Raw genomic sequence first — 14139 nt, 5'->3', positions numbered from 1 at the left:
ACTGTTTCTGTTTACTGTAAAATTTCTGAAGCAGCCTGGCCATAATCTAGTTTTCTAGAGTTTTCTGTGATTGAGCCACAGCCCATGTGTGAGCTCAAGCCTTTGAAAATAACATTTGAATGTTTATTAAACTGTTAACATTTTTATACACACTTACTGAATTACCTTCAGCTTCTGGAATATGTACTGTATAGCTGCATTTCCATTGGGACCTACGTCATTCAGTGAGAGAATTCACTGATGTTACAAGTGCTGCCTACATCGCCAAAGTATTGAGTCTGACATTGTGCTCAGTGAACTTCATAAACACCCTGAGGGATTTTACAAAATAGCAAGTTACTTTATCCACCAACCTGAAGTAAGTACTGCTAAACTAATCACATGTCTTTGGCCCTACAAGAGGAAACAGTGTTTTAGATTATGAATACATACAGTATACAGTCTTCTTACTGAGTTTTCTTCCCATCTTTTGTTTACTTGCACACCAGTCACCCTTGAAATGAAAGAAATTGCTTACTATGTTCAGAACATGTACACATATGTTGAAACCTGCCATGTATGTACCATTTAATTAAGAATATGGTGTTGTTGCACCACGATTACTCAACAACCATGAGGCCTTGGCTAAATACATACATTAATTTGTGAATGATGCCTACAGACAGAGCCACTCCACTGTGGATGATTAGACGGGCCATATGACGTTGCTAAAAATAACTTTGTTGTGTATTTGGTGTAATGCAATGTTTATGCAGTTTAAGGTAAAATAAATAAATAAATAAACCTTTATTTTCCTCATAATGTACATTATTGTTGCTCCTCTATGCCCGCCTTTCTGAAATTAGTCAATTTTTACAAAGCTTGTTGTTCTGAAAAGTGAGGTGTACACTGTTTGGCCAGCTATCCAGTGTATTGTGATTGGCTGAATACAAAAAGCGTGTGGCGGAAATGTTACGCCCCTTAAGATACGTGATACATTCTCTCGGCATGGAGAGACAAAACCAATAAAAGTCATTACAAACGAGGCCATGTCTGCATTTGAGATTGGAGAAATGGCAAACAAGTGCTACTCTACACTGCTTAAAACTTGTGTTTGAGTCATCAGTGGCAAATCTTATATTATATATATATATATATATATATATATATATACACACACACACACACACACACACACACACACACACACACACACACACACACATATATATATATATATATATATATATATATATATATATATATATATATATATACACACACACACACACGTATATACACAACAACCATTTACAATACTTGTAAATGTATTTACAAGCTGTGATTCAGAAGCACCAGACTGTCCTTGCAAAGCTGGAAGTGCCCCACTTTATAGAACAGCCTTTGAGCACAGAACCATTTTGGGCTACTCTGCAGGTTCAAGAAAAAGTCCTCCATAAAATATCTCAAAGTGTCTAAATTTGATATTGTTTATTGTCCATATAATATTGTTACCAGTTTTTATTTCATTCATTATTATTTATTTGTTAGTTTATTTGTTTTCAACAATAGGGGGCGCCATTTAGTTTATCTCAGCCATCTCTGTCATTAACAGTGGGTAAATAAACAATGCCAACTTATTACACAAAAACATTTTTCATAACATTTTAATAACTAATTTAGGATGCAACACTTTTTACTTACTTTTTTTCTTTATTAATGTAAACATCTGCCTTTACATTGGAGGACGTTTTTCTTTAAAGTAATAACATTGACTATATACTATAAACATATTACATCATGAAATACTTATGGCGTATCTCCAGCTGCATAGCTGCATACCATATGATCAGTCCATGACATCATATCCCGTTCATCCCAGAAGGCGGAGTTTACGGGTAGCGACGTCATATCCTGTTAATTCGCAAATGCTGAGGGTGGGGTATATTTCTTTTACTGTCTATGGGTATATGACAGCAACGACAGCTTCAGAGAAACCACTGGGTGTATGACTTGGAAAGGCGATTAATGCGTTCCACAAGATAGCATAAGAGACTGTGGAGGACATAGTCACCGAGAGGTAAAGTGCCTTTATTTATGCCTCAATTTATCCTTTTGTTTGTTTTAAAAATGTAGAAACGATCCACTCCAGCCCGAGCTTTTGTTACTGGTCGACAGGCAGTTATCACAAGTCCCTGTAGGCGTATTTACTCTGTGAAAATGTTTGAATAAGACTTGAATAAGGCTTAAAACCGTTATTTTTTGTAGGGGTTATGGTAGTTCGACCCAGCTGGCGGCTAATCTCGAGAGACGGGCGTTTTTGCGGATGTCGCGCGTGTTTGGTTGATGTGGAGGTTTATTTTCGAAGCTGGATGTGCTGCTTACAGCGTGTATTAATCAAATATATAATAGGCACTTCAAGTTAATAAAGTACAGCATGTTTCACTTGAATTGTTCACTTTTTCAGCAAATAAAGTGTATACTTAAGGAAATATTGCTCATTAGCCTCACTTGGTCAATTAAATATCAGCCTGTATGACCGTTTCTCTAGAGACCGTTAGAAGAATTGGAGCATGGCTGAGTGTCATTTAAACACTAAATACACATACATTTAAACATATATATATATATATATATATATATATATATATATATATATATGTATGTATGTATATATATGAAAATAATTGTGTTCTTTTTTAAATAAATCAAAAACATGCTCAGTGAAGCTGTCATTCCGTAAGTGGCTTAATGATTGGGACCAAATATTAGTTTGTGGTGTACTTTGATATCTCATTAGTAATTTGAAATATGGATTCAGATGTCCTTGTAACCCCCCACCCCTTGTCTCTAGGGTGTTTATCCTTGTAATCCCCCCAGCCGCCCTTTGTTTGGGTGTAACCTCAGTGCCAGTAGTGGCTGTGCCCTTACCACCTTCAGTTTGGGAGGTGTAAAGTCATTATTTTTTTTTACAGTATTGTAGAAGTACGATCAACTCCCTGCATATTTTTTTTTTTTAATTGATGGTGGTTTGATTTTTAGCCGGAAAGCTATAACGTACATATAATATACAGTACCATATTTTCAAAAGATTATGTATAAATCCTTTTGAACTGCAATAGAATAAAATAACAATTTCCCTTTCAGTTGATGAGGCCTGTGCAACAGGTTTTTATTTATCTTTTAGATGGCTTGCACCTGCGCTGGCTAATTTATCATGAAAACAAGCAGGGTTCTGAGTTCAACGACACATTAATGACCTATCCAAAGCTTATACCATTCAATATATTTGCTGTACTCCATCTCCATTCCAGACATAATGTGTGTTTGGACATCTGAACTGATGTTTCCTCAAGTTAGCTAGCTCTGTAGTTACTATTTACAGGTTCAAAGCTTCTCAGCTTTAATTTGTAAGTGATTAATTGTGTACCATATTGGTACTCGAGTGGTTTTCATTAGGTTTTGCAAATATTCTGAGTTTTTGATCCCTGTAGTCATACCTTATCATTAAAATCTATACACATGACTGCATGTTCACTTGTAGGTGGGTGACATTTCACATTTGCTGAGCTCTCTGGTGTACACATTTTAACATGCAAAGAGTGCAAATTACTTGACATTTTATATCTGTATTTCATGAAACACATTTGCCAGTAGGTCTCTCTCAGAGATAGCTTCTCTGATTGCCCCAAAAACTGCAAAATTTTGACCTGAGAAACAAGCTCAAGTGTCAGTTTAAAAAGTGTCATTGCAAAAATTGCCTTTTTTCTAATATTCATATGACAAAATAATAAAAAAAAGAGGATATATCTGCTTTTTTGTTGATGAAAGGGTACTTGAGGCTCACTGAGGATGATGAGAATACAAAAAAGGTTAGAAAAAGACTAGATTAAAATTTGAGAGTGACTGTGTAGTAAGCATACATGCTGTATATTTGTCAGTAATCTCAGTCAGATGCTTTTACAATGTTCCTCAACCAGATATCTAACTATAACAGTGATCTCGTGTCTCTACTCAGTTTATAATAGGATCAAGTTTTAAACTTATTCGGATTAAACCTAATTCTAGAAAGAATGAGCATACATTCCCAATAAACATTATTATATAAAATTCTCCAGATGTCATGTTGATGTGTAAATAATTTACCCTGTTGGTGTAAAATGTCATCAGATTACTGGGAATATAGACAGAAATGTTGAATCATTCATTTTATGCCCATCTTCTTTTTCTTTTTAATTATATGAGCATGCATTATGCTTCGTTGTCATACTATGTTGAAATACCCTCTTTGCATGTGTATAGGGCTGGGTATTGCCAAATACCTCAATACCTTTGTGTATTTTGAGGGTGCAATAAACCACCAAACCATGTGATTTGTTGCTTCTTCGCCACGGTAAGAAAAAATCCCATACCGTCACAGCCCTAGTAACTACAGGTATAGATTTCTTATTCATGTTGCACCTTAATGTGCTTTATTTTAATTTTTTTTCCTGAAAAATTTCCTCTCTGCTAGTCATTGCTCTTTGAGGTCAATAAGGGTACTTTTTGACGAGAGATACACATCAACCTAGCCAAGTTTATGAATGTCAACGGTTTCCCTCCGATTTGTTTCTCTTTTACCAGGCCTTGTGTCCTGACTGAAAAAAATCAACCCTTAGAAAAAAAGGTCAAGTTCTGCTTTTTATTACAGGCCGTTTCATACCAGCATCATTAGTATGTTCTGTGCACTTCCTCGTAGGCAAAAGGTGCTGATTTAATACAGGTCCCAACACAATAGCAGATTCTGTTCAGCAAAATGTTCATTTTTGGTTGACGTTTAGTTTGCGACTGCACACTTTTTCTTATAGAAACACTTTTTATTCTGGAATAATAGTCTGATATTCTTAATGTTACTATCATCATTCACTTTATAATTCATTATTTTTATGAAATCTGGATTGCAGAGGGTCATGAACTAGTCATACCAGTGGGGAGTGTGGAGCCAGAAGTTAGTTCAATAATTTGTCTCTTGGTTTTGACTGTGCTCCTAAACGCTCCCACTTGGGATGTTTCTCTTGCCCTGCATACCCCTTGAGAACCCAATGGAGTCTGTGTCTCTGGGTATGTGATTTAAAAGGGTTTGAGACAAACAGGGGCCTGCTTAAATCCATCTTTTATAATGTGTGTGATGGGATCAGCTACATTTAGGTCTTTATCAGTGGTTTCTTTTAAAACTCTTTGCTGCTTTCTTCTTTAAACTTAACATATTATTGATTCTAACTAGAGGTCAGTGAGTAATAAATTTTTTGCCCATAATTAGAAAAAATCATAATAATCTCAATTACCACGAATACCTTTCAGCGTTTGCTCATTAACAATACCTTAAGGATGACGTTCATCAGTTCTCACAGTTTTCTAAAATTCCCGTTCACCCGTTGATTGCGTAAGGTTTTATCTGTAATTCATTTGAATGGAAAATTCTTTGCCTGCCTAACACTTAAACAGATTATTTTCCCTCCCTGTAAATGAAATGGAGAGATACTTGGGATGGTTTATTTAACTTGCTCTGGAGAATGTTTTCGCAGTGTTGACATCAATTCAACCTTTCCCACAGAGCAGGGAGTAGCAGCATGTTGGAAATAGATATTGGGGAAAATTGGGCATGATGATATAAAATGTTCACTTTTCAGAGAATATCGGGGCTACTTTTGCTTGTTTATTCATATTAGTGAAAATACTATTAGGCAGCTGTGTGTAAAAAGATTGTGCATTGGTGTTCAGCTTCCAATCTGCCCAGTTTGGATAACAACATGGCTATAAGGACCCAGTCCATCACCACTGCCTTGCCTTTATATATCTGAATGAAGCCTCTGTGTCCCAGCTCTAGATGGTTAGTATTCAACAGAGATGCTCACCTTGAGTGTAAGGGAGAAACAAGCTCCTCAGACAGCAAGTCCTTTGCTTTCTTGCACAGACAGTGCACATTTTTGCGGTTTAGTTGATTCATAACTGATGCAATCTATAAAAATATGAAAGGCAAGACTGGTGGCTGTCAATGCAATGTGTCAGTACAGCATAGACCTCATACTGTAATTATAAGGCTTTGAGGAAGTTCACTTAAATCATATTTAGTGTATTATTCAACATTATAGTGTGCAGTCTTTTTACATTTTGTAATATGTAGGCATAGATCTGGGTTGGCCAGTCATGTTTAGAGGAAATTGACTGGTGCAATGGTGTAATGACTTTTCTTTTTCTTTTCTAAAACACACTGTCCATATGTGTCCATATACCAACCAGGGATCACTGTTAGGACCAGAACAAGAATGACATTTTCCTTTAGTTGCTCTACTAGCATAAACGCACCCTTCTGTGAGGGCATGTGCTTTACATGAAAAATGGGCCCATGATGCAGTTAAGCAAGAAAGTCCCATGAATACTTCAGAGGAATTGCTCATATCAGTTGCTAGTGTATTATCATTTTACATTTCAAACTTCTTATTAACCGCTTGCACTTACTGAAATGTATCATTCCCTTTGGAGTAGCAGTTTTATTTCAAGGTATGTTAATGTTTCTACTCTCACTCATCAGAAAGATCTGAACAGAGTGCTTTCTTCCTCTCACGTGTATAGAATATATAAAACACATTGTTTGTTTACCCATTCTTCACCAGTGCATTCCTGCAGAATTGATGCTTATAACCTGCCTGACCTGGCTCATGATATATATTTGTACTGTATTTGTTTCCCCGCTGTACATCCTTTTTGCAGTACTCTAGGCTTAGATGTCTGTTGCAGATGAGCTTATCTCTGCTGTCTGTTCCCAGCTGGCACTGGTCTCAAGTGTATGAAAGCGTACAGGGAAGCAAGCATACTATGTGGAAGGGGAGAGGGGGTATTTAGAGCACTATCTGGCTTTGGCCTAGTTTTTCCCTCTGTTTTTCCCATTAATCTGTCAGGAAGTTCCAAACAAGCCTAGCTGAGCAAAAAAAAGTCATCTGGTTTCCTGTAGGTCAGATATTTCCTCTCTCACAGCATGTCGGAGGATCTATATGGATTTTTGTGTGTGTGTTTGTAGAACCCATTTTAGATTGACAACTTCATCTTAAACACCTTTATAGCTGTTAAAATGTTTATTCGGCAATATTTCTATTAGTTTGCCTTTAGTACTAAAATACTTGCTTACACTAGAATAACTATTTGATTAAAATATTGGGGTGAGTACTTTTTTTTTTTTTTTTTACATTGTTACAAAAATGTATGTAAAATATATGCTGTTCTTTTGAACTTTATTCATAAAAGTAATAATCCTGAAAATAAATGCATCACATTTTCCACAAAACCATTAAGCAGTGCTGTTTTTATTATTATTAGTAGTAGTAGTATTATTATTAGTATTATTTATATAATGTTGCTTGACCACCAACTCATCATATTATAATTATTTTTGAAAGATCATGTGACTGAAGACTGGCTTCTGAAAATTCAGCTTAATCACAGGATTCACATTTTAAATATAATAATACAGAAACTGTTACTTTAAATTGTGATATTTCAATATTATTGTTTAAGAGACTTATTTCAAAAACATTTAGACATTTTATTTTACCATTATACAGTCCTAATAATTACATAAACCTCAGGGTCTGCCTCAGTTTTGTAAATGCCAACTTGCAAATACGCTAAGTTCAATCTTATTTAAGCTCAAACTGTTTTAATACTTAATGCAACAAAGCTTTGCTTTATCAGTAAGTGTACCTGGGAAATTCACCAATGATGAACCACCACCAAAGTGGCAAACACAATTAAGTAGAACAATCACTTCCTTTTAGAAAAGATTATAAAACCTAAAAAGGAACTACAAAGAAGGAAGAAAAAAAGTCAGATAGACTCATTAGTATTTCTGTATGCCTATTATGTTATTCAGTCAAGTGTGAACTACTAGTGCAATAGGTATAACACACTACCTTTTTATGTTTGTGTAACTCCACAATAGTCAATAGTTATGATGGTGATCATTTAGCTTGTGCATTGTTTTGTTGGTTATCATTCAAATGCTTTATCCGTTGATGAAGTGTGCCATATGAACTAATGCTAGCCCTGACCCAATCATGGTCTCCTGCTCTCCTTTGCTCTGGCCTCTTCTTTATCCCTGCCTGAGCTCCTGACGTGTGCCATGATTGTCTCCAGCAGGCCTGCAATCAGAGAGGGTGAGGCCGAATAGGTCAGCTTGCCCCTCCACTCAAGCAGAGGGCATCATCCTCTCTTGTGCATGAAATCCGTGACCCTCTTCTAACCTGCCAACCATTTAAACAGCTAAAAATGAGAGAACCTGTGCTGCATGGGAATAGAATCCTCGTTGATCTCTGCACTTCTCCCTCGGCTGTAGAGAGACTCACCAGCGACACTGCTGAATGCTCATTGCTTTTAGTGGCACGGATGCTCCACAGGCCCTGCTCAAAGGGGTTTGGTGATGAACGAGTGTAGCAGAATGTGGACAGTACTGAGGGAATCCGAATGAAATCCACCAGTTGGGGGAGGAGGAGTGCCATCATTAATATTTCAGAAGCTGGTTGCCATCCGGCTGTATTTAAGAAGCATGCATATGTAGGTCATATCTGCCATCATTTTACTGTTTAACCCAGCTTAACTGGCATTTTCTGTAATGGTGATGACATTGTGCATGTATTCCACTGTGTTGTCACTGCCTTGTCATTTTGGATTTTACCAGTTACATTTTTTTTTACTTGGGCCATTTTCCCATAAAGTGCTGCTATCTGAAACCAAATGAAAGCCACTGACCTTTATTTATTTATTTCTTATATTAATTATTTTCAGAAGTCTGGGGTCAATAGGAAATGAATACTTGAGCAAGGATGCTTTTTTTTTTTTTTTTTTTTTTTTTTTTACAAAATATTTATTTCAAATAAATACTATTCCTCTGAACTTATAGATAGATAGATAGATAGATAGATAGATATAAAATTTCTCAGAACTATTTTCAACATTGATAATAAAAAAAAGTTACATGAGCAGCAAATCAGCAAATTAGATTAATTTCTGAAGGATCATGTGTCAAGAAAATTTTATATCTTCAACATAATCAATTGGAAAAGTAATTTTAAAGTTTTTACAGTTTTTGTGATCAAATAGAGGATTTTGACTGATTAATTTAATAAATTATCATGCTATTGTCATACCCTGATTTTTAGAGTGGTAAAATACTTCTACCCATTATATATTCCTTTTTTCATACTGTCTTCCCCAGCATGACTGTATTAAAAAAGGGCCATCAAGCATCTTACATTGACATCTTTAAATAAGGCTCTGTTAGCAGATTTTTGCGTCTTCCTGCACAGTGCCCCAGTTTCCTATTGAGGCATTTTTTGGGGCACCACCAGGAACAATAGCTGGAAGCAGTGGGTCATGTTCTTCTTTCCTCAGTTCAAGAATGCTAGTATGAGAATTCTTCAGTGGTCTTCACATTATTCCATATGGATGGTCTTATGAATCATAACACGATGCAGAATTAGCTCAACTGTTTGGATTTCAGACCTAACTAAGCCTAAATAAGTATTATCCTCATTAATCAGCCATTGTTCTCCATAGGAAATGCACTAGATTAAAATGTTACCTGATACAGTGAGTATTGTATATCATTATCCACTTCAATGTACTTCTCAAATACATCATGGTATTGTATTTAAAGAATCCTTGGGAATTGTTTCGGACTTCTTTTTAAGTTATTGTAGTATGGATTACCCTCATAAATGGCCAAAAAAAAAAAAAGTATAATGTGAGTGGCAAGAGGAAGCTTCCAAAATAACCAGTTTCCTCTAAGTCTTCTCCTCTTCCTATTACTAAGTCAAGTCAGCGCTATTTATATAGCACTTTATACAATATAGATTTTCAAAGCAGCTTTAAAATATTTAACATGAAAGATGTGTGCTGATAATGCAAGAGGGCAATAACAGTTTATCAGTTAAATGCAGTTTATTGATTCAGTGATTTATTAGTTTTGAGAAGAAAACCATTTTTTATATAACCGGTTCTTTGTGGTTACACCAATAACTTCCTTCATAATTTTCATTTATTTATAGTGACTAAAAACTGCGTTTATTTCATGCACAACTGGAACAGACTATAATCGGTAAAGCTGTCAGCTGTGTGGATATTGGCAGTATTGTTAATAATTCTCGTGTATAATCATTATTAATACTGGTTCTTCTTAAGATCTTGTATGCTGTGTTCTGTTAATGCGTGAACTGCATTATCTGAAGCGCACCTGTCATCCAGTAATCACAAAGAGCTTTGTTACTTTATAATTATATTATCAGCTCTAAAATGATTCTAAATTCATAAGGAAGTACGAACAATAAATAGTTTTGGCGCTCTTTAATGCGGCAGGCACGATCGTGAGTTAGTGCATCAGTTCAAGCAGCAAGTAACATTTAAACTTTCTCTTTACTTCTATATTACATAATTAACATGAATTAACATCAAAAGGTATGTTATTTATAAGAGAGCCTACAGTACAACCATTCCAAACTGCGGAAAACGTGTAAAAGCTGGTAAACATTGCAGTGTTTACTCCGAATTACCCTTCGGTGTCCATAAGCTGATCAGTCAGCTAGAAAAAATAACCATAAAGGGGTGCATTTTGCTATATTTATGCGCTATTGCATTTTAATGTTTTACTTAACTTGTCTGATTCAACTCCTATAAAAATGCATTTTACTGATTAAGAAAAACAGACTGAAAGTGAAAATAGTTTTTTTTTTTTTTTTCACAGAACCATTTTTGGTTCCACGAAAAGAACTATTCAGTCAAAGGTTCTTTAAAGAACTATCTCTTCTGACCTTTTTTATAATCTGGAGAACATTCTTTCGTCACAAAGAACCTTTTGAAACGTGTATTACAACATTTCCAGGATGCAAACTACACTAAGAGGCCAAGTGATGTTTATGGACCATGATATTGGTACAGATAATGAACATTTCTTTGTGACCACATGTTACAAGTTGGAAAAGACATTTAGTACCCACTTTAAGCAAACCTTAGTTCCCAGGTCATCTACACGATGGATTAAAATGCTGATAAAGTCAAGAAAACATGAGACCTAAACACATGACAGTATGATTGAACTGTTAAAATGTAAAAAAATAATAATAATAATAAACTAATAAAATGCATTATTCTGTGGCACCTAAAAAATGATTTTGTGCCGAAGTTACTCTATTTATTTGTTTGGAGCCCTGCACATGATGCAAATGAAAGTTCAGAGGCATTCCTGTGCTTGTGTTGATGGTTCAGCCTCTCTATAATTCTTTTGTTTCTCTACAGGTGGTGCCAGCTTGTCTGTGGGTGTACCTGAGGAAGGCAGTTAGATATGGCCGCCAATAAGAGTAAGGGTCAGAGCTCCCTCACGCTGCACAAGGTCATTATGGTGGGCAGTGGAGGCGTAGGAAAGTCTGCTCTTACTCTTCAGTTTATGTATGATGAGGTAAGTCATCAGACCAAAATCTGTCCGATTTTTATTTCTTATTTTTATATGGAGGCTTTAATGACCCTATAAGAAAAAAATAAAATAAATGTGTTGCTAGTCTTCAGGATGCATTGCCTTGTTTTATTTAACAGTGATTGTCCCTATTTTCTGTCCCTCAGTTTGTTGAAGATTATGAGCCCACAAAGGCTGACAGCTACAGGAAGAAAGTGGTGTTGGATGGAGAAGAGGTGCAGATTGACATTTTAGATACAGCTGGGCAAGAAGACTATGCGGCCATCCGAGACAATTATTTCCGTAGCGGAGAGGGTTTCCTGTTGGTGTTCTCCATAACAGAGCATGAGTCCTTCACGGCCACAGCAGAATTCAGGTCTGTGGTATTGCATTATTCTAGCTACTTGACTAATAAACTTGTACAATCAGAAAATGTAATCTCCCATTGTGACTTCGTAAAGTCGGATCAGTCAGCATTAAATGTATCCGTGTGTTTACAGGGAGCAGATCCTGCGGGTTAAAGCTGAGGAGGATAAGATTCCACTGCTTTTGGTTGGAAATAAGTCGGACCTTGAGGATCGGAGGCAGGTTTCAGTGGACGAGGCCAGAGGAAAAGCAGAAGAGTGTGGTGTGCAGTATGTAGAGACTTCTGCCAAGACACGGGCCAATGTGGACAAGGTAATATTTTTGCCTAAATTTTTAATTTAGATACTAGATAGATATAGATAAAAAAATTAAATAAAATGTATGCATTTAGCAGACGCTTTTATCCAAAGCGACTTGCAGTGCATTCAGGCTATTCAATGCAGTGCTCTACCAATTGAGCTACAGGAACGATTAGTTTATCGGTCTATCTATCAATCTTTTTATTTTATCCCAGGCTCAATTTTTTATGGCGTATAAAGTATTTTTACGGTTATACTTCATTTTATCATAGTACCACAAATTGTTCCATTGCAGCACATAACCATAATTGCTTTTATAAAACGCATCTCGTCTGTATTGTGGAATGATGGATTCCTTGATTACTGCATGCTGATAGTGGCTACAGTTTATTAACTGTAGCAGAATCCAGTTTTGGAATGTTTTCTGTGTAATGCAGTTTCTGATGGAAGAATTTTATCAATATGTGCAAAATGTGCATTACAAATTTTATTTTTTTCCCTTTAATTCTACATGGTTAACGTTTGTTTTTATATTACAGTATAGTTGCGGTTTCCTGTTTTTTTTTTTTCAGTTGCAATCAAATTATTTGTTAACATTTTTTGCTCCTTTGTAAAAAAAAATTGATACATTAGGGGAGATTTGAGCTGGGAAACCGAAATAGTCTCTCTTTTTTCTACTTTGGTTTTTATTCACTACTTTTAATAACCTTGTCATACTGAGCATTAATGAACCCCCTTTGTTTTTCCAAAGGTATTTTTTGATCTAATGAGGGAAGTCCGTGCTAAAAAGATGTCAGAAAATAAGGACAAAAACGGGAAGGGAAAAAATAAGAAGAATAAGAAGAGCTTCAAAGAGCGATGCTGTTTACTTTGAATTACACTTGGACTTTTCCAAACCAAATCTACTTGCAACTCTATGGGGAAACTCCATCAGAGCCCCTTTTCTTTATTAAAATCATCACTTGATTAGTAAGGTTTTGTACTGGTCAAGGTAAGCCTTTATCACAGTCTTTCATTCCCTTAGTTAATTTCAAATAACTAGACTAAGAATGAATGGTATGGATACTTTTTAATAGACGATGACCACTATATGGACGACTGTGGCATTCGTAAAATGTATTTGGCCAACATGTGCCCGACACTAACTTTATTGCTCTGTAATTTATCTTTCCCTGACAGTTGTGAGTAGAAATCCTCTTTAGTAGGCAATTTTATCTCTTTATTTTTTATTTCAAGCCTTTTGAGTATTTTTGTGTTAGGTTTTTTCAAATCTAACCATTTTATTTCAACATCTGTCGACGCCATCAATGCATTCAGATCAAGAAATGTTTTTGTAGATCAAGTAGTACTGTGGTTTTAGACGCCATTGAAAAGCACACGTGGTATTAAGGATCGGGTGCAGAAGCATGGGTTTATAGTGCCACCTGGTGGTTCATAAATATATATTTTCATGAAGTCCTCATGCCTAACCTCAAGTTACTAATCTCTGTGAACTGATCTGCCTTTGTTTTCGTGTTTTATTGAAATATTTTTGTAGGACTTACATTTCCACCACTGTCTTATGAGAAGAATGTATTCCTTGTGTAAATGTGCCAACAAGAATCATGACTAAAACAACCTTGCTGCATTTTCAGACTATACATTTTTATTGTTTGTTTAGCACTCTGACCTTGGAGCTGTGGTTTCACCAGTAATTTAAAACTGCTCTTTTATATGAATATCACCTAACCCAGACTACAATTTGTATTTCAGAAGTAAAACTTCAATCCATGTTGCCAAATAAACTTTTTTTCTCCTTTTGTATCACTTGTTTTTCACTTCTAGAATTGAATGAATTTGAACAATTGGTACCTCACGTGAAAATTGTAGTTAATTTAGTTAATTGAAAGTTAATAAAGCAGTTTTTTCCCCTTAGGATAATAGACTGTGGAACTCCTATTGTAACTTTTATATACAGTTAACTATGTATTTTAAAAATAGTATACTTTTATATTTGTTTTTTATTTTATTACTAACAAT

General features: G+C 35.5%; 1 protein-coding gene across 1 annotated transcript; it reads left to right on the top strand.

The window, feature by feature from the left end:
* The first annotated feature begins 1891 nt into the window (after positions 1-1891).
* LOC128019998 (ras-related protein Ral-B) lies at positions 1892-13923 on the top strand. The gene is made up of 5 exons (XM_052606483.1): positions 1892-2059; positions 11302-11461; positions 11623-11831; positions 11956-12133; positions 12872-13923. Exons 2-5 carry the CDS (start codon positions 11348-11350, stop codon positions 12992-12994), a joined length of 624 nt encoding a protein of 207 aa, XP_052462443.1. The 5' UTR covers positions 1892-2059; positions 11302-11347; the 3' UTR covers positions 12995-13923.
* Positions 13924-14139: the final 216 nt, after the last annotated feature.

Source organism: Carassius gibelio, chromosome A9, assembly GCF_023724105.1.
Source record: "Carassius gibelio isolate Cgi1373 ecotype wild population from Czech Republic chromosome A9, carGib1.2-hapl.c, whole genome shotgun sequence".
Classification (NCBI taxonomy): domain Eukaryota; kingdom Metazoa; phylum Chordata; class Actinopteri; order Cypriniformes; family Cyprinidae; genus Carassius; species Carassius gibelio.
Note: the sequence above shows the minus strand (reverse complement) of the source record. Positions and strands in the feature narration are given on the sequence as shown.